Source organism: Nyctibius grandis, chromosome 28 (genome assembly GCF_013368605.1).
Source record: "Nyctibius grandis isolate bNycGra1 chromosome 28, bNycGra1.pri, whole genome shotgun sequence".
Classification (NCBI taxonomy): Eukaryota; Metazoa; Chordata; class Aves; order Nyctibiiformes; family Nyctibiidae; genus Nyctibius; species Nyctibius grandis.
Window position 1 is genome coordinate 1470108 of NC_090685.1, and position 21386 is coordinate 1491493.

The following is a 21386-nucleotide window of genomic DNA, read 5'->3' on the forward strand; positions in this document are numbered from 1 at the left end:
GTGTTCTCGAGCTTCATCACTTTTAATGACTCTAACTCATTAATGGCAAAGAGGAGGCTTCAGAAAAGTGTAATCACTCTCCTCCATCGCCTTCTCACAAAAAAATTGCTGCTAAGAATGGTATTTAATATTGCTTTGTGTCTTAGCACCCAGAGGACAGCTAAGCAAATAGAAAGAAGCAGAGCTAGCTTTAACCTTCCTCCCTAGAATTAGCTGCAGGCACAAGAACGAAATGAAGTGTAGCATATCCCTGACAGAGATCTATGGTTCCCTGTGTTGTTCAACATCCAGCCTCGCATCAGAACAACTCGTTCACTAAACACTTTGCCAGATACAGTTAAACCTATTTTAGCAGATAGCTGCGGTGAGTCAGAACATCTTGGAAAAGACCGACTGCAGGCCCGGGGATCTGGGATGCCTGTGGAAAGGAAGCCCAAGCAGGTGATTCCATTGGCCCCCTGAGGCCTGACATTTAAGAACACATGAAAGATTTCTAAGGACTACTGTGGAGTTTCAGGGCCATTAAAGCAGCTGCTACTGCCCTCTTGAGAAGCTGACATCCCAGTAAATATGCTAGGAAAGAGAGGAGGAGAAAGTTATAGTTCCCCAAGCCCTTTAAGCCAGCACTGCTGCTGAAAAGAGCAGCCTCGCTCTCTTCCCCAGCTGCTCTTGCTCACATCTGCACCAGCCTCCCGTGTAGCAGGACTAACATTTGTGAGGTGATGTGGATGTGATCCAGATTAAGACTAACCTGGCAAAACAAGGCAGCTCATTTCAACCCGTCAGGTTGCTGCTCAGGTTCACTCTGTGGCCTCATGAAAGCTGGTGCCAGCAGAGGCAGGACTAGGGGATACACAGCAGGGACAGGCGGGATCGCTCCTGGCAGCAAGGGCTGCAGGGCCTGTGGGGACACTGGTGTGAAGGGCTCCGCCATGTTCTCCTGGTACCACCGCTGTGACATCCCTGTGCTGACACCTGTGCAGGCTCACACAGACGCTGCCTCCAGCCTGCGGGAGCCAGAACGGCCACATCAACCTCAGCCAGAGGAAACTACCGCTGCCTCCACGCCCCGCTCCCTGCTGCCGCGGGCGAAAGCACCGCCACCCTCCCGTTATGGGTCGGCCCTTCCGGAGGAGCGGACTGGCAGCGACGGGCGGGCAGCATTCGCCTCCTTCCCCCTCCCTACACCTCCCGCCTCACCGCATCGCCCCCGCACCGCCGTCCCCCGCGCAGCGCCCCCCGTGAGGCGAAGCCAGCGCCACGCGGCGCTCCGCCCCGTCCCGCCCCGCGCATGCGCAGGCGGCGGGCGGAAGGGGCCGCGCCGGGCCCGCCGCGCCGCCGGAAGCGGCGCCGAGGATCCATGGCGGCGCTGGTGCGAGCCGTGGTGAGTGGCGGCGGCCGGGGCCGCCTTCTGCGCCCCGGGGCGGCGTGTGCGACCGGGCGCGTCCCCGCGAGGTTGTCCCAGCGCCTGTGGTGTGGTGCCCGGCCTGTCCCGCCCGGTCCCGCCGGTTCCCGCGGGCCGCCCTGTGCGCGGCTTGGCTGCGGCGCGGTCTCTGTCTCTCCCCAGACAACGCGCACAAGGACGAGGCTCTTTGGCGGCGTTTGTGAAGCCGGGGGGTGTCTGCGGGGGGTTGCGGCACCCAGCGGCTGTTGCCGCCTCCCCGTGGCCCCCGCCCCCGGCAGCGGGCTCTGGTGAAGGAGCGGGTCGAGCTTTTCCTTCAGAGTTTGTGTTCACATGAGAATTATACAAAGCTTTAGTGCTCCTGACTGGGGCTTGAGACGGTTTTTTTCAGCCTGGTGCTGGTTGCTTTGGGCACAGTGTGTGTGCCCTGTGGGGTGGGGATTGCCATTCCTAGAGATTCCCTTCTCACTTCAGAGGTGTTTGATATCAGGGATAACATAAAGATTCCAATTCTGTGTTAAGTGGAAGAGATTGGGTTCCTGTGAATGAGTGAGGGTGGATTCCTAATCACACAACTCCCTTCTTTCTCATGCATTTTTATGCTTTTTTTCCCTTTCTATTACCCTTTGCAGTCTTTGCAGCAGGGTACCACCTTTTGGCATACGGTCTAGACAAGGGAAGTTTGTGCCTGGGTCTGATCTGGCACCACATGAATACAGGGGTGGTCAGCGCTGCTTGGTGGGGACAGATTCGTCAGGAAGGCGAAAGGCCTTCAGTCAGAGGGCAATACCCACTTATGAAATTAATCCACTAAATTCTTGGAACTGGCATCTCGGGGTGTGGTTTTTATAAGCATGGTGAGCCCTGTCCTTTCAGCTCTCAAGCTGAAAGCAGCTGAGAGCAAACCTGTCTGAGAGCGACTGAACTGCAGTGAGCTTGAGTTCCTGCTGTCTCCTCCCATTCCTAGACTTTCCCCTTGCTCACAGCTTTGCACTGTTGCCTACCGTTGCCTCCTCCAGCATTTTTTGTGGCCTTTATGCTCCAAATGCTGGAGCAGCAGAACCATGGCAACATAAAAATAGTTTCCTGCCGTTTTAATGTGTTAAAGCGACAATCACTGGCAAAAAGGGTGGGGAAGCCAGGCAGGAGGGGAGCAGGAAGAGTGGTAGAGAACAGTGAGTCACCAGATGGTTCTGCTCTCTGTGGAGCTGTGCCCCCAGGGTGCGGTTTGCAATGAAAACCTGCTTGCAGAAGGTGAAGGACTTGTCTCCTAGGCTTACCTGTCCCTGGGCAACTCCTCCTCTCCCAGCTGCCTCTGACATTCATGTGGCACAGTAAGCTGATTCAGCTTTTCAACTTGGCCAGAAAAATTCCTCTTTGGAGCGGAGGAGGTGTAGTTGTTTGCCATTTTTGTGATCTGAAGTGCCTTACTTTGTAATCAGAGAAGGACCTGAGCTGTAGTAAATCGTGGGAGTACACAGTTGGGAGGCAGGGGAGTTATGACAGCAGCAACACGCTTCAGCTCAAGCTTTGCTGATCCTTGACATTTCCCAGAATCTGCTTTTGCATTAGAATTTAATAGTTGCCTAATTGTATGAAAATAAGTCTTCAAACTTTCAGTGTTTCTTCTTTGTACTGGAAATAAGAAAGGAAATTTTTTTTTTCTTCTGTCTTCAAGCCTTCTCAGGAGCTCGCAGTGTATGATAGAGCCCTGATTATCGTCCAAATATTTCAGCTCTACTAGTTAATGCTGCCATTATGATAAAGCTGTTCTTTACCTAAGAAGAGATCTCGATGAATAGTTTGCCTGCTACCTAAGGCTTTCCTAATGGTTGCCAGGAGAATTTAGAAGAACCGTAGTGATATTCTTTCATCGGTATCTTGACAAGGCAGCTTGTCACAGGAGGTGTTTGCGCTGTCTGCAGACTATTCCTGAGTAATCCTGTTCAGTTTATGCTTGGTACGTTTTCTTGCAGCCAAATGGAGAATAAAAGTAGCACTTGTAGTTTGAAAGGAAGGTTATGTTCTGCAGTGACGCTGGCTTAGGCGAGATTCCTTAGCTCATTGTGTTCCCTTCCTGTTGCTCTGCTGCTTTCTGCTGTTGTCTTTTTCTTTATTGCTTGTTTATCACATCTCACCTCTGAAGGGTGCCTATGCTTATTTTATCTTTTCATGTGTCTCTGTCCGGTTTTGTTGCAGCAGTGCTTTCCAACAGCTATAAACCCCAGTCTATTCAAGCTCTAAGACATATCACAACCTAGGTATGTTTTCCTTCTTATTACAAAGAAAAAGCCTCAAAAAAAATCTGTCAGGTGCCTTGGAATCTTGGTAGTAATTGTTTATAAAAAAATGGTGAATTTTCTTTCTCACTTAAGTGTTTGTTGAACTGTTTATATCCGAGCACTGGATTATCTCAAGAAGCACTTTGTGGTACACAGCTGAAATGTCTTTTTGGATAGAAATGTATAATTTTCATAATTTTACTTGCTGGGTAGTGCTGTTACGGAGAAGGACAGAAACTAAGTAGTCTTGCTACAGCAGAAGTGGGAAGGTGTAGGAGCAGTGAGCACTAATCACATTTGTTATGGTAGTGCATCTCTCCCCTGGCAGTTGTTAAAAACCCAAATCAATTCCCTTAATGGATTAGAAGTGCAGCAGTGTGAGGAGTTGACGAGGGACAGCCTGAGGCAGCAGCACGCTGTGCCCGAGGGACAGCAGGGACTGTGCAGGAACAGGGAACAGGAGCTCAAGTTGGTTTTGTGTCTGTTCCTCCTAATCTTTGGGCAGATCTGCTAGTCCCATAATTGTCCTTTCACGGGGCACCACTAGGAAGAGTTTGACTGCCCACCCCCTCAGGTATTTATACACATTGATAAGATTTCCCTGGAGTCTTCTTTTCTCAAAGCTAAACCTCTCCTTATATGTTGGATGCTTCAATCTGTTAATAATCTTTGTGGCCAATTGAAAATGAAGCGATTTTCATTAGAAAAAAGCATATCCATTCTAATAACTTACACATTATTTCCAATATTAATGTAGAACATGTATGAAGGAGGCAAATATTGTACTAACTTTATTGCAGAAAATAAAAGGCACAAAGAAAGTGCAGGCAAATAAAACCTCACCTCTTTTCCATATTACCTGACATGTTCATTAGAGAAAATAATTATCTTCACTGAAATTCGTTGGGACAATATAAGGTTTTGAAACACTAAAATTCTTAGCTGTGCCTGAGTAAGGTAAGACAAAGATACATAAAAGTTGACAGGTGGATGAGGGCTTTTTAAAGAGCAGTCAGTTAATTGAAGAACGCTTCTTAAGCATTTGAATTTATTGTATAGATACAAAAATTGTTGTATAGTTTTGTGATGTAGACTGCCCACCGTTTCCTTTGATCTGTTTCTGCCATCAGACTTGGGTTGCATGCTTGTACTGGAAGGCAAGATTTTATATAAATCAAAATTTATACTTTTGTCAAGCGCAAGTTGGGAGTTTAATGTCAGGATTGTTGTATAAATGAATAAAACTTGTGGAAGCAGGAGGACAGTTAAACTGTTTCTGAGTATTAAGGTCCTTTTCTTCATTGCTAGTCTCTCTATTGCAGAGCTGCCAGACTGGAGTAACTCAATGGATAGCAGCATGCGGTGGATTGTTACAGACAACCGCAGGCCAAGGCCAGTGTAGGCGGATGCTCTGTGCTATTTTCCAGGTAGGATATCAGAGTATGTTAAAGTGTGTAAAAAAAATGGGATAAGTTTAAATTAGTAAGAAAAAGTCATGGTTTTTAAATAAAGAGGCTTCCAAAAGTGATGTCTTCACTGTCTGTGTGTTGCTGAAATGTCAAGGCAACTTAAAAGCTTTCTGCTGCTAAAAAGGTGAGCTCCCGCTCTTTATTACACAGTTGTCTCCATTCCAGCTCTGTAGTCTTTTTAATGGATTCAAATCATCTGTCATGAGTATATTAAATGCAGAAATCCAAATGTAGGTGGTGTTTTTCCAAAACAGCTGTTACAAGCTAGTCACGATTGCATGTAATTTCCAGGGCTTTATTTTATAGAATGTCTCCACTGTACTTTCTAGTAGCCTTGGACTTCTAGTGCTGATGGTATGTTTACCTAGCACAGCACAACATGAAGGCATCTTGTTTCAGTGGAAAGCACTGCTTTGCAGTTTTGCTTCCAGTTCTGTAATAGCTGGCATAGTGTCAGATTGTGTCTATCCATAGTAAATTAACTAAAACATCGTGTAATAACAGTTAATAATAAAGAGGTGACAAATGTGTAGAAAATGGGAATAGATGCAGCCTGTCTGAACAGAATTAGAGTGTATCTCTTGGTGCTTCCTTCTTGCATACAAAGAAATGAGAGGAGATTAAGCCTCTTTGTTCTCGTGTATATTGCAACTTGTATCATAGAGCCATGACTTACAGAGTTAGAAACTTACCTGTAAGCTCTTTGGCTTGGATGTCTTTTCTCAGATAAGCCCTTCCAGTCCTGGGAACATTGCCTGTGCTTTTGTGACACCACCACACTATTAAAGCACCAGTCCGTATCAAGTAGCACATGATGGGAACAGGGAGGGAAATGAGCAATTGGGAAGTTGATTGATAAAGCTGGGCTTACTCTGAGCTACCAGTAGATTCAGTAGACTTGTAGGAACGACTCCTGTGAACAAACCAGCGTATTTACTCTGTCTGAATTTATTCATAAACAAGTTACTACTAATCTGCGTGTGCTGGGAGACTGTGGTAGGTGTTCTATTCAGTGTGCAGCTTCTTACCTAGAGATCCCACTCGCTCCTACTTGATAGTTGTCTTTATTGTGCAGTAGCTGTGCAAATACAAATCATGGGCTGTGAAGTTATAATGGTTGTAGTGATAGCTTTTACACTGTCATTTGTTTTGCTCAAGTCCTGGCCACAAAGACAATTGGATGGACTATAAAGTTGTAGATTGTGCTACCTACATAATTATATACATTAACTCTGTTTCTCTGCAAAGCCAGGAAAAAAGAGTTATTCTTTATTAAGAGACAAACCCCATAATTAGAAGCAGTGTGTGAGAAAATCAGAGCAGATAGCCTGTGGTTTTTGAGTGGAGTGTTCTGCCAGTCCATTCCATCAGTACGTTTATGGACATTAGAAAGTGTGTGATGTGGAGCATTGAGCATGAACAGCCGTTTTGTTTGTACTAGTTATGATAATGAATTTGTGCTTTTTGTGATATAAAGTTTTTCAGGATTAGACTGAACTGCAATTGACTTGGAAGCAAACTAAGGGTAATTGGTGTAAATCGTCTCTTCATTTTTTTCTTTTCTTTCATTTTCTTTTATCATTTTTACTAGAGACGCAAGGCTGGCCGGTTCCGACTGTCTAAATCCTGCGGTGGATTGATTCAAGCCAATGGGGCCATTACACAGCAAAACAGATCATTTTACAATACAAATAAGGTTAGAAGAGTTTGATGTTTTTATTGTGCTAGGGATTATACAGGTACAGGTAACAAAACACTTTTCAAAACGTGTAGGAGATGATTCACCTTTTATATCAAATGTTTTTGTACCGTGTGAACAATGGGTCCAGTAATTTGAGAAGTGCTCTCTGTTCCTTTCCAGAAAATGAAGTGCTAGCGCAGGAGGGTGCAGTTACAGTCGGGTTGTCTGGGGTGAAGGTTCCAACGATAAGCCTGAGGGCTTCTTTCCAATGAGCAAAGAAACTAAGTTAAGGAGAGTAGTTATTGGGGTAGGGGGCAGATGTTCCTTTCTTACCTTTAAAAAGGGAAACACAAAAGTTTGCCCATACGTGTTAGAAGTGACAAGATGTTTCCTGATTCTTTAGCTTGGGAATAATGTGTTTTACTATCTGCTAAACACTGAAAATTGTCATGGAATCTACTAATAACGACTAATTATTATGTAATAATTTATTTACTATTCATCTGTACTATTTTATTAATCTGTGGTCTCTGCATCACTTCTATTCTAAGACAAAAGACAATAAATATAAGTTTTCTAGAGCATGAATCATCTCCATAAGATTAGTTTAGCACTTTATCCAAGGGACTCAGTGTCTCTCAACTAATAAATATCCTGATCCTGCTCTTGTTAACGCAATGTGAAGAAAATGGCAGAATGGAATGTGGCACAAGAAATGAGAGGACAGAAGGAAAAAGAAAGTTAGGGATCGATGGGTAAAACTTGCATAAAAGCAGCAATCCCAGTTTGCTCTCTGCCTTATTGTGTATTTTGCTGGTGTAGAGTTAGAGGTAAATACAAAGAAATATTTTAAACTGGTTATTTTGACATGGGCAGACAAAATGAAGATGTGTGGAAGGAAAGAACCCCTGTCTGCTGTTTGCGTCTGGTTCTTAACTAGAAGTTTTCCTTTTTTGAGTCAATTTTTCAGTGTTTTTCAGATGGTGAGAGAAACCAAACATTATGCAGACAAAGCGACTGAAGCATACAGAATGGCTTGCACAATTCACCATGGCCAGAGCTAAGAACAGAATCCAAGCTCTCAAGCATGGTGCATACCCCTAGTCCCTACGCCTGTCTGCACCGTCCCTCTTACACCTGCACAAACATCATGTGCAGAGCAGATCTGGGAGAGCAATGGATGACAAGATGGTAGATCTAACAAGACAGGAGTGGCGTGAAGATCTTCAAGGCAGGGGTCAGAGACTTGCTTTTGATTGGAAAGGGCTAGGGGAGGGGTACAAAGGTCAAAAGATGAATCAGGGAAACTTCCTGGTTAAAATAGCTTTGGTGTAAGAAACCAGGCAGGATTTATGACCAGAGAGGAAGCTGTTTGCGACAGTGTAGGTAAGGTTTGAGGTAGGGTTTTGGACTGCAACCTCATTATTTTGAATAGAGGAATACTTACCTTTGAAATGTGAACTTGACTATGCACTCCTGGTGTGAAAGTGGTTTAGAATTAATGGTGAGCTCCGATTGTTTCATTTTTATATTTGGCATCAAAATTAAGAGGGTTGTTTGCTTTGAGCACTGTATTTCAGCTATTGAGCCAGAAAGTCAGGCTGAGGTGGGCTCATGTCCTTTTCAGTGTCTTGATGAGCTTGAGTAAGTTATAAAACATATTTTTGAAGTTTGCTGTATGTTTTCTAGATCTGATTTTATATACTCTTATAGGACTGTTTAATTGCATTTGGCTGCAGTCCTAGCATGGGCAGGATGAACTGCATACCTCTATCCATAGGTTGAACCAAACACTCACTGCTTAAATCCTCTCTCCATCTCCTGAGCTAGTCCAGGCAGACTTGCAGAAGAATGAAGCAAGGATCATGGCATTTCTGAGAAAAGGACTGTTTTGCAGTCAGTCATTTTTTTTGGTGACGAGCTAACAACAGTTGAATTGATGTAATTTTGGTTTTTAACTTACCTTCCTCTGCGTAATGAAAAATCCATACTGAGGGAGATGTCGTAATGCATTTGTTGGTAAGAGGTATGTAGTAAAATTAGTCTGCCTAGATTCACTAGGGGTCTAGTATGATTTTAATTCTTGTGGAGGAGATGAAAGTTGATTTAGTGAGTTTGCTATGGCAGTGGTTATTGGGACACTGCCTGAGTGTATCCTATCATTGCCTGTCTGAAGGGGGGCTTGTGGAGTTATCTTGTGATGTAAGGTTCACGTGTCATTTTTAGTGCAGAGAAGAAGATATTGAATGGGATAATCCTGAAGAGAAAGTACTAAAAATTGGTTTAAATATTCATGTACATGTCAGTAGACTCGCTGGGTCCATCACATGTGGCAGAGGGTGGGAAAGTGACTTTGCAGATACTTTTGTTCTGGTTGACAATAGGAGACTTGGTGAGCAGCTTTAATGGCAAATATTCAAAGAAAGGATCTGAGTGTTAAAGGAGGTGCTGTACAGTGTTGTGCTGTCTTATTAGGTGACTGAGAGATACTAAAATGGCACTGAGAGTGTTTCTTCCTATTTACCTGAATACGAGGCATGACGGGGTTCAAGGCATTAATAGCCATCTGTGGATAGTGCACAAGTGCAAAGCATTTTATCTCAAAAGCTGAAGCTTGTGTGACAATTTTTGTCACCTTTACAGTTAGTTTTTAATTAAGTATAGCAACTTGTGCAGGATATGTGTCTGTATTTTAATATGTATTTATTTGTCATTCATGCCATCTCAAAAATTACTAGTGCTAGGAAAGCTATAGAGAATACAGCCACAATGATCAGAAATGTGAAAAGCCTTCAGTATGAGAGGAGGCTATTTTAGGACCCTTATAAATTAAGGAGAGAGGAGTGATGGGAATATGTGTGATACTGACCTATAAAAGTCATAAAAGATACTGGAAAAGGGAATAGGAAATGGTTGTTGCAGCTTCTTATAGAAAAATTGGGAGCATCCAGTGAAATTGCAAGGTTGGATTTAAAACAGGCACAAGGGAATTTTTTTTACATAATTAAACTGTGAAACTCGTGTACCACAACTCGGTGTGTTACGGAGGTTAAGTAGTTTCAAACGCTGAGGTGCTGAATGTGTGGATACATTTTCTAGTGCAGGAATGACTAAAGCTGGGCAGGTCCCACCCAGGAAGATGCATGTGGGTGCCGGATTTCTCTGCTTTTGTGTCTCGTCCAAGTATCTGCTACTGGTCCTTGTTGGAGACGCCGTCCTGCTCTAAGTGTATGTTCTGGCCACGTATGGCAGGCCCTGTGTTGCTAAATTGCTTCCCTACTAAGAAAATTCTTTTCTTAGTATGCTCATGTCTTAGGAGGAAGTGTTTAGGGTAAAATTCCAGCAACTGAAAGCAATTTAACATCGCTTTGGTCAGGGAACTTTCGCAGATTATAGTGGCTCTCAGCTGTGTTCCTCAATGTATGTAGGAGATTCACGTGCATTACATTTTTGGTTAGATGGGTTAACAGTAGAGTAATTTGTTGATAACAAAATGTTTATACTGCATACTTAATTCATTAAAAATTAATTGCTGGAGTACAAACGATAATTACTGATGGCTGATTGCTCCTGCCAGGATGCTTAGAGGCAGAATGCCATGAGGATTTCTTAGCAGTCCAGTGGTGTTTAAGGGGTGTAGTTAATCTGGAAGAGAACATTCATCTTCATGTTTGCAGACACTGACAGTCATTGAGGACTAAATACTTCCCTGATCTAGATTTTCTGCAAGTACCATTTAGATTAATTGTAAGGGGAATAACAGTCTGGGGGAGCTTTTCAGTAAGAACAGTGGGTTGATGTAGCTTCATTAGTTTTAAGATGGAGCTGATTTGTTTATATGATACATAATTACTCTAGAATCTTATATGGCTGTGAGAGTAAGAGAGGGAAGGTGAAAGTTAACTTTATTTACTCTGTTTCTGTGATTTGTTTGCTTGTTTAATCTGCAAAAGATTTAAGCCCAAGTAGACACAAATCTAGAAAGAATATGGGAATCTAGATTGGGAGCCGTATTTTGGAAAGCAGGTTTCTGTACAAACTGGTGGAGTCTGAGCTTCTAGTGGGATGCTTTTATCAAAACAGTTATGCAATGTTTGCATTCATAAACAGAAGAATGTCACATAGGAATAACGGCATAATATTTTGCAGAGAAGACCTAAATGTGTATTTGTTTTGTTGAACAAAGAAAGTAAGCAAAAAACCTAAAATTCTCTATTGAACTTTTGGCTTTTCTAACTAAAATGATTTTTCAGATTTAGTTGCTAAGACTGAAATATGTGATACTTCAATTTTACAGCATCTTTCTTCAAAAGATTCCTTGTCTGAAGAGAAAGTGGGTGCTTTCACAAGGATAATAGAAGCAATGGGTTTCACAGGACCATTGAAGTACAGCAGATGGGTAAAGCATTAATTTATAAATTCTTTTGGCTGTTTGATACTTTGAGTTCTAAAAAGCAAACAAAAAAAACCCCACCTTTTTTCTTATGATAGAAGTAGTACTTAATGGAAAAGTTCTAATTATTACCCATATCAATTCCTGTTTTGTGATGTGAAGAATAATCCATAACTTGAACTTCCCTTGATCTATGCATCGCCATCATTGACATAAGTAGGAATATCGGATTTGGTTTGTAGAGTCTTAAGCCTTCTTGAATTTCTTCAGTTATCTTATTTTTCACCTCATTTGTGCACCAAAGAACACAATAACAGCCTTACTATCCAAGTCAAACACCCACGTAGACCATCTTGTCTTTAATAATGACCAGTTGCAGTCCCCTAGAAGAATTTCCTTGTCTCATGTGCTCCTCCAGCCTATGACACTTGTCTGTTTCAGGACTTCCTGCATGTAACTAGGCATTTTTCTGTAATTATCTATTGATGGATTTTTCTTATATAAATTTGTCCAGTTGCACTTTGAAGTCGTGTAAGTTTATAGCATCCATAGCATTCAATATCGGGGAGTCCCATAGCTTGAGTACCCACTGGAGGAAGAAGTACAGTTGTTTTCAGTTGGTGCCTTTTAATTTTGTACTTAAAAAAAGGTGATTATTCTTTCCTTGGAGTGTATTTTCACGTTCTCCCTTCCACTGGTGATTTTATAGACTCATATATTCCATAATATCTTAGTCTTTCTCTGGACTGAGGACACTTAGTCTAACTTGTTTCTGTTATTGAGACTGTTTCATGTTTTGATTTTTGTTGCCCTTCTGTGAACCTCTTTCAGTGTTCTGTATTCCTGTGACAGGAGGGTCTCCCAAATGGGCAGCAGTGAGATATGTTATGATTGCTGTTTGAGTCGCTCTTCAGTAGTAGCTGACTAGGGCAGAGTCACAAATAGGTCCTTCTCTTTCATGTTTTTAAATAGTCCTTTCATAAAGCAGTTGTTAATGTTGACTAAATGAGAGCAGTTCTAGAAGAGGCACCTTCTATTACTTATGCAGAAGGAAAAATACAGAGACAAAATTCATAATTTCTTTGCTCTGAACTAGGACACAGTATAAAGGAGTGAGAGGAGAAGGCAGCTTGAAGGAAGGGCTGAGCCCAGCTGTGCAGGAATTAAAACCTATAAGGTGCTTTGAATATCTGCAAGGCATAGTGGACCTCCTCTGAGATCGATCTGGAACTTGCTGATGGCATCTCACTCCTCAGAAAGAAAATATAAAGGAAAGATAGCTGACACTTTAGGGGGTTGGGTATTTTGGTTAAAATCAGTTGCTTTTAATCAGGTGATGCTAAACCTCACGAGAGGGTAGTTTCTCTCCCCTGTGCTTGTGTACATATTGTTGTAATAAAGGTTCTTGTTAGCTCTAAGTGTTGATTCAGAGTTCTCCTTAATTGCTACTCTTTACTGCCTGCTTTTGGCCAGGGAACTTGGGTTTGGAGAGAGTTATTTTGTGGTTAGGGCCCAAGAGACCTGAGTTCATTTTTGGCCTTGCCAGTGCTCTCTATGAGATCTTAGGGAAGTTTCTTAATATTTCTCTGCTTTTTTCCATTTTCTTCTCCCTTCCCCCACACCTCTTCTACACCCTAAAACTTCCATGATTAAATTTCACCAGTTTCTCCTGTGTTACCTGGCTTATTTAAGGGCTGGATTGCAGGGACTGTTCTTTACAATGTTTTTAATGTCTAGTAATGCCTGGTGTGCAGCAGTGGCTTTCACAGGGAGACCTCTACTCCCAGGCCAGGCAGCGTTTCCTTTAAAAGTGAAACCTTCAGGACTCACTAAGCAGTGTAAATTATTTTGCTGCAAGAAGTTCAGATGTATACTTGATTTTTGACAGAAGCCTGAGATTATTGAATAAGGAAAATAATGACTCCTGTGTTTCCACAGCAGGAGATCAGTTGCAGCTTTCTTATTTTTCTTTTGGTTGGAGGGGACACAAATAATTATTGTGGTAATTTGAAGTGCCATTTGACAGGCGTAGTGCTCATCTCTGTAGTATAGCGAGCACTCAGATGGTCCCTAGTATATGTCATTAAAAATAAAAAAACAATAAAGAACAAAACAAAACAACCCAAACCCAGTGCTGCTTCCTGGCTTAGGTAGGGGAGCGGGCTCTGGAGTTTCCAAATTTTTTTGTTTTTCTCCCCTTGCTGTTAGGAAAGGCTAACAGCTCTTCTTTTTAAGATCTTTGCTGTCAGTTATTGTGCTCTTTAAAGCTTCAGCACATGTATCTTTGTTACAGATGATGCACTGAAGGTGTTTCTGGTGCAATAGCAGCCCAAGAACAAAATTAGAAGTGCCAGAGCACCTGAGTATTCCTCATGTCATTCATCATTTGGGATTCCTTTCTCACTTGTGGAGCTTAGTTGGTCAATTTTCATTTTTGTGGGAAAAAAGGTATTTTTAGGGCATGTCTGGTATGTCAATTCTTTAATATTTAAAACTTAAATTATACAAAACACTTTGAGTGGTATGCATCAATTAAAGTTATTGGAGGAAACCAGGAATTGTGAATTGGGATCTTTGGAGTCTCTGTAAGGAAAGCCATTTCATTTATTTTCCTGTAGTGACAGTATTATATTAAACTAGGTTTGGAAGGGTATTCAAGAAGCCATTTAATCAATTTTTTGCCTCAAGGCAAGATTGATTATACTTGTGTCATTCCTGGGAGATACAATAGTTTAATGTGCTCCTGAAAATCTCACACGATTGTGATTTTCAAAAGAAGTCTTTTCAGAAAATGATACTGTGTCTATTTAACAAAACCAGTAGCGTTCACTAACTCTCATGATGAATACTTTAAGTATTGTCTTGTCTTTTCTTCAGAAAATCAAGGTGGCAGCTTTGCGCATGTACACGTGCTGTGTGGAGAAAACTGACTACGAGGAATTTTTTAACAGTAAGTAGTGGACTTGATGGTATTTGGACTGCTGCCCTGATGAGAGAACTTCTGATGAAAATTCATTAGATATATTTATACCAATAAATATGAGAGCAAAAAGACTTGTCAGACCCTAACAGTGTGTGGTCAGCTGGTAGCATTCCCTTAAGCTCTGAAGTGGCAAGGGTTAGACTCTGGAGTCTAGGATTATCGCATTTTACCCGCTGCAGTGGAGAACAAGAGCAAGGGTGGGACAGGTAGAACCCAGAATATCCTGGACTTTGAAGGATATTGCCTTTTCTTATTACCAGGGGTGGGATAGACTAAGAATCCAGATATGTCTTCCCTTTTCATTGCGGTCAGATGGTCTCTGTGTCCTACCCTGTCCCATGACAGGTTGCGAGAAGGTCCAGTGTAACTGGGATGCAGGTATGAGAACCAGCCCTGTCCACTGATGCACAACTTTTTTTATGATACAGGGTCAGTTATATCACAGGGTCCTACCTGTCTGTCTTCCTCATGGCTGGGGCAGGTTCTAGGACTTAGAAACTTTCTATGTCTTACTGACCATGACAGCATTAAACCAGGACACACCTCTTGACTGGGTAGAGAGTATGACTAGAACAGAGACACAAGTCCCTCCTTTAAGTATAAAGCAATAATATTGGCTTGCATTGGGATGGCTTTTCTGTGTTGCACACAGTTTTTTACCTATTAGCCAAGAAATCTGTTGCTTTTAGTAGTATGAAATCTGGCTGGTGAATGGGGAAGATGTGTTTTTGAGACTTACGTAAGCTTCAATAATATTCTTACATGAATTATTTCCTATGTCAGTGTGATTTAGCTGGTAGTAAACCCATTGCCTGGATCTGGCCTGTCACCCGAATTCCTGAGCTATCAAATGCTTTCTTATGGTTTTACAATGCACCAGCACAGGTTGGGGCTGCTGCTGCTGCTGCCTCTTGAGAGATCAGTTGAAGGGACATCTTTGTGTGTTCATCTAGTGCAGAGCTTATTGAAGGTGGGTTGGTACATGGTGTTGCTGCTGCAAGATTTTCCGATGGTTTTCAGAGGGTTTTCCAAAACTCTGATGTGGTTTCAGCGGTTGCAGGAGCGAGAGAGCTCTGTGAGCAGTAGGATTCATCATTAGTGATAAAAAAAATTAGAACCTCATTTTTCCTGTGCACACACCTCTCCCCAGATGTGTGCCCTCTCAGGCTTTCTCAGATAAGTTCTCTTCTGTTTGTCATATTTGCCTCTCAAATATACGCTTTGCTGGTTTTAACTGGTGTTTCACTGTCTTTGCTTAACAGGTTAATTGTACAAAGATATAGAAATGTTGCCCTAGATTAAAATTTAAAGGAATTTCAAAACATGTCTGTGAAAAAGATACTGGCACAGATTTTCAGGCTCAATACTGAGTAAAATTACTTCAGCTGTATTCTTGATAATATCTTACTGAAAATTCCCAGAGCTCCCCCTTATTTTGAATATATCGGACACAGCAGGCAGCCTTTCCTTCAAGTTTCACCAGTTTCTCCAGAACCTTCTCGTTGCTCCTTTTGTCTTTTTGCTCTGTAGCACAAGTTGTAGCCAGTCCATCTCTGAACTTACACCTAGGGAAACCTATGTTTGCGTTGACTTGAGCCTGTTGTTACATAAGGAACAAGATAGTTTGTTTCGCAGAGTTTGAGTACTTAAAATGGAGGAGGTGGCCGTGAGGAGAGTGTTCCATGCCTAACCTTGAACTTGAAAGGTCAGAAGAACTTTTAGGATCAGGTAGGTGATACTGAGAGCTGAAGTTTGTCTGATGAACATGGAGTGTAGAGTTACCTTACATTCATCTTAAACTGTTAATACTGTTAGTTGCTCCACTGTCAGGCAGCTGCAGTAGTAAAGGGCTGGCCCTATCAAAACAGCCTTTCAGGTGGCTCCTAGTGGGGCTACCAAGCAGCTCGAAATAGTACACCTGTTTTTTTGCAGGATATGAGGATATTATCCCATTGTGTCCTTCCTAAAATTGTGGTAGTAGCAAAGATGATCTATCATGAAAGAAAGTCCATGTTCAAGTTTTGCATCTCTTACCTGATGAATTTTAAGTGCAGAATATGACTGGAAGAAGGATGTCCTCATAATCCTGAGCATTCATGTCTCTTATCATACACAGACGTGTGAACGGGATGTGTTCTGTGGGCAGAACAGATTTATTCCCCAGCTGATAATAATCACAGTCATTTCATAGCTAGCTTTACCATCAGACATTTTTTCTATATCTAACTGTATTCTGAAGGGAATAATTTTCTGTTTAATTATAGAATGGATCTTTCTCCTCGATTAGTTTCCCAGAATAAGGTGTTCCAAACCCTCAAATTTTAGAATTGCCTTCTTTCTAAAAAGCTGATATCTGAGGGCAAGCTCGTTGCTTTAAAGGAGCCATCCTTTCTTTAAATTTACGATGTAGACAGTCCTAATAGAGAAGTTAAAAAATGAATTATAAAAATAGAAGTGCAACACTTAGAGAAAAAAATTCTTCCCTCCTGGGTACTGAATAGGTCTTTAAAAACTTTCTGTATTTCCAGTAGCAGAGGTGTGAGCTTTGCTTTCCACTGAAGAGTGATTTCTGTGGTGGGACACTGATAGATGGTAACTTCTACTTCAGAAACCTCTGTCTGTTGAACTAAGTGTTTTACTCTGAATCTTGCCTGTGGAACCTTCATTTAATGAAGTGGTTTGATTAATGCCAGCACTGTGTACTCTTGCCGTGGTCAGAGGTACCTTGGCATGCCCTTAGGACAAAGTAGTCATTTCTAGGCACATGAGCTGTTTCTAATAGGAATGAGAGAGCCGAAAGGGGAGAAGGGTGACGAAAGCTTGTGTTTAATCTCCAAACATAGACTGTTCGTGTCTTTATGCTGTCTTAGAGGTGGCATAGGTGATGTATGGGCACTGATGCTGAAGCTTGGCACCTCCTAGGCACTGATGGAGTCATCTGTCTGAGGAGGGAGGAATAGTGATGATTTGCGTGGTTCTTCTGGTGGTTGCCTGACCATAGTTGGCATATAAAAAGAAAGAGGCTGTGGAAAGTATTGCTTCATGATCCAGGTGAATCTCCTTGGTAATACTTGAGAGCCAAGACATATAGGAGTCAAGAAGGAATATATTCAACACAGAAAAGATCAGGTTGACTTCCTTGGGGCACATCTGACTGGAAAGTCCATTTTTGAATGCTCTCTGGCCACCTTACAGCTAGGTTTGAACAGTCCAGAAGACAAGACCAAGTGCTAAGTAGGCCAAGGTGACTGTGTCAGATCCTTTGCATTAGGAACTCCTCTTAAAAACTTCTCCAGGAAACAGATGTAGAGGTGACTTCCTAGGAAGAAGGTTTAAGATTGACAGAAACTGAAGAACTTAATGTGCACGTAACCCATAGGTCCATGCTTTTCAAGCATGAGGAAGAGGAATATGGTTTCTGTGCCACATAGCCTAAGTCTCCAGCCTCACATCCAACAGCACATGCAGATCCATAGTGTGAACATGCATATGGACAAACCATCTCTGGGAAACCCAGTGGCTATTGAAGTAGAGCTAAACCTGGAAGCAGAAATTGTTCCTATGGTTGGTTGGTGGTTTGAATTCTAATGTGGGATGGCTAGAGGCTAGGTACGCTCCGAGTGCTGTGGGTTGTACAGCCGTGTAGTAGATCAGAACAGCGGGGTCGGAGCAAAGACCCAGCTAGCAGAGTGTTCTGTCCCTGGCAGGAGGCATCAGCATGTGTTAAAGAAAGAGTGTAAGAACGGAGCAAAGCATCCCTTGATATTTCCCTCTTGTTCTCTACTGCTTTGGGACTTGCTGAGCTAGAAGCCACATGTTTGTCTAATTCTCTATTTTGGAATTTCCCCGCAGCCCCATAAATGTTATTTGAGCTCTAAACACACGAAATCTCTCAGAACCTACAGTGTCCTGTGGCTGCATGCTCTAGAGCTTAAGCACAAATGTGACAGAAAATTATGTTTGCTTCTGATATGTATGTACTGTTTAAGGCCAGAAATTAAATTACTAAAATGTATTTAGATTTTAGTGTAGTGATTTTCTGTTAGGTGCAAAACGTGATGAAATTCATATTAATATTTGGTTTTGGTTTTGTGTTTTTTTTCCCCCCCTCCCATCAAGGGTGCCAAATGCCTGATACTTTGAATTCATGGTTTCTAGTAGCCCAGCTTCATGTCTGGTAAGTGAAAAAGTAAAATAGTTATGTAACTATTTTCAGGAAATAGTGATATGTACCTTAATGTGAGAAAAAGTAGGCTTCGTGGTTATTGGTAATAGTGGTTATATTCAATTTACTAATTACTGAATTTTAGCAGTTTTCTACTAAAGAACAAAAAGTCCCATAGAGAAGCTGACATCTTTTACATCTCTCAGATCCTCAGTAGTGGAATGATCTTTGCCACGAGTTTTCTAAAAGCCTTGCTCAGCCTGTGTGGAAAAACCTTACTTGGGTGTTTTAGGAAAAGTTTAAATTTATGTAAAAGTGGTTTAAATTGGGAGAATTTGTGGTGATTGAAGTTGCTGCTTGTCAGAAGCATTTAACAAATTATGGCATTGGCATTTATTCTTGCACCTCTGAAACGTACGTGCAGGTCAGTGAATGCCAGCTTGGCTACACGTAAAACTATTTAACACCTTAAACATGAAGGTTTTTTTCCCTTTTTCATTTGTGAAAATAGTAGCCAAAAAAATCAGGTTTTCATCTAGTGTTACATACTTGTAAAGGTCAGAGGGATGCACAAGGGAGTACAGTAATTTTTGTGAAGTGCCAGATCTTTCAGGAAACTGCAGTCCGTAGGCTTGCGTTCAGCTGTCCAAAGGCTGAGGGGAAGGTTGTACTGAAATAGCTGCACTCAAGCATAGGCCCCTTATTTCCTTGCCTCCTTTTTTTTCCCCTTCCCTCCTTTTAATTTCCTGTCTCCTCAATATATTGAAAGATGGGCAGCTCATTTCACTAAAGAATGAATAAATTAGCAGAGCCATTGAAACTATAATCAGTTAATGAAATCAGTGGAATCAAGTAAGGAAGACCCTTGAGATTTGCAATTTATTTATTTTCTACTGTTCCCTGTGGAAAAAAGGCTTAAAAAAATTAATTGATAAGGTAATAATTCATATCAATATTTGGAAAACTACTGCAATAAATATTCAAAAGCAAACTGCTTGTAAGTATCTGGGGAAAAACAAAGAGGGGTAACATGAATCTGCAAACAACACACTTTTTTTTCCACGTCGTTTTGATTTCGTATTGACAAGAGAAGGTACCTTGTGATGCACAGCATCAAATTCAAGATACATAATCTTCTTTCATGACAGGCATAAAGATAAACAAGGGGACTGTGATAGAGATGAAACTAGTATGGGGTAGACACAAAATTTATAAGATCAGAGCTACGTTGGAGAAGGCCAAAAGTTGCCACACTTTGAGCTGGTGATGTTAAGGAGACATTTAATAGGGAAATTGAAGTACTCTTGTGTTTAAGATATGGTGGACAGGTTGACAGCAATATAGTACACAAGCAGGAAGGAACTAAATCCCTCAGCTTCGGGGGACAGCAATGAATATTTGAGTGTGGAGGTTAGCGCTAAAGGTTAATTTTTCCAAGGTTTATGTGCCTGGCTCCTCCACGTTCTTGGCAGCTTGACCTGAGGAGTGCTGTCATTCTGGACCACAAATGAGAGATCCAGTTTAATATTCCAGGATACAGAGAAGCCCATGGTAGGCCTACTCACTGCCTGGCTCATTGGGAAGTGCTGCAGGCTTTGCTTGTGATGAATTCAGTGACCAGGATCCTGCCATGACATAATTTTGCTTCCACAGTCAGGTTTATTGCTATGTTCTCTGTGATTCTCTTTCTTTAATCAGTTTGACCTCAGTAACGTGGGAGCAGAGCATTATTGATTCTGCTGGCTTTGGCAAGGTCAAGGACATCCTATCCCTGTCTGAAAGCCCCAAAACCTCTGTCTTTCCTGCTGGACCTTTTGCCTCAGAGGCCGGAAACCTTCCTGATCTGGTGGCCAATGACCTGACTATGTGGATTCTGATCACCACCTGTTAAAGCATTCCTGTTCCCCCTTGCAGTGCAGTCTAGGTCACTTTCTGGTGTACTTACTTCTTCCCTCTTCTTCAGAGTTTTAGTTTCAACTGATTCAGAGTGTCTTCTGGAGCTGAAGATGATGAGAATTTTTCCTAGTTTGGTAAAGCCCGCCTCCTTTCTTGCTGTTGTCATTGCCCATCACGTTCTTGTCAACTGTGTTTCTGTGCTTTTTGCATCCCACCTTTTATAGACTTAAGGTGCTTGTCAGGGCATATGTTCTTGTGTTACAGATTCTGGTAGCTCCTCTGAATCTGTGGCTCTTACTTCTTGTCTGTGAACAGAGTTTTCCTACTTACCTCTAGTCAGAAAGGAAGGAAATTCAGGCTCTTGTGTTTAGGCTCTCCTTTTGCTAATTTCTTTCAAGATAATGTTCCTTTAGATACACTCCAGTGCCTTCCAATGCAGTGTTAAAATTCTACTTTAGAAAATAGGTGTATCAATATTTTTTCTCAAATGTCATTTTTTTTACAGGCTGTTTCTGTTACTTCACACCTTGATGTCAAGAGGACTCTATGTTTAGAAGTCCAGACCTTTATAGAAAATCTCAAGCTGTTCATCTCTGCTGCTGGGTTTGCCTTTTCCCATGCAGCAGCAATCTAAATGGAGTGTTGGCTGTGTGCAGAGCTGTTACAAATCTGCCAAAGAGATGACTTCGGTGACTGTACTAAGAAATGTCTCAGTGCAGGATGTATCGTGTAGATACCTAGAGCTCCCTTCAGATTTTCACTGCACCAAGTACAGTGACATATCTAAAGTATTTAGGACCAAAATAGAGTGGTGCTACAATTCCTGTTCTGAAAGACTCAAAGATCTGTTGCAAGAATTCATCTGAGCATTGTTTTTCATAAGGAAATCTGCACTTGAGAAAGTGTTGATCAGTCTGAGAGAGTCCAGAGGCGAACAAGAACCACCAAGTATGTAGAAAACAGTTCCTGCAGGAAAGGATTTCTCGGATTTGCATCGAGAAGACTGAGGATGCCAGACCATTTTGAAATGTGCTGCTTCAGAAGAAAGGGAATAAATGCTGTGTTTCGTGGCAGAGAGGGCAGGGAGAAAGGGGTTTAAGTTACATCAGAGGAGT

General features: G+C 41.9%; 1 protein-coding gene across 2 annotated transcripts in view; it reads left to right on the top strand.

Annotated features, from left to right (window-relative positions):
- Positions 1 to 1314: 1314 nt before the first annotated feature.
- The window catches only part of UQCC1 (ubiquinol-cytochrome c reductase complex assembly factor 1), a 48463-nt gene continuing 28391 nt past the window's right edge, over positions 1315 to 21386 (top strand). Inside the window, exons 1-6 of one of the 2 annotated variants that reach the window (XM_068419591.1) lie at positions 1315 to 1384; positions 5007 to 5111; positions 6745 to 6849; positions 11132 to 11233; positions 14105 to 14177; positions 18330 to 18387. In XM_068419591.1, coding sequence (XP_068275692.1) covers positions 1361 to 1384; positions 5007 to 5111; positions 6745 to 6849; positions 11132 to 11233; positions 14105 to 14177; positions 18330 to 18387 — 467 coding nt within the window. In that variant the 5' untranslated portion in view covers positions 1315 to 1360. Of the gene's footprint in view, positions 1385 to 3603; positions 3664 to 5006; positions 5112 to 6744; positions 6850 to 11131; positions 11234 to 14104; positions 14178 to 18329; positions 18388 to 21386 lie in introns of those variants that run through there. The other variant, XM_068419592.1, reaches the window with a different exon arrangement.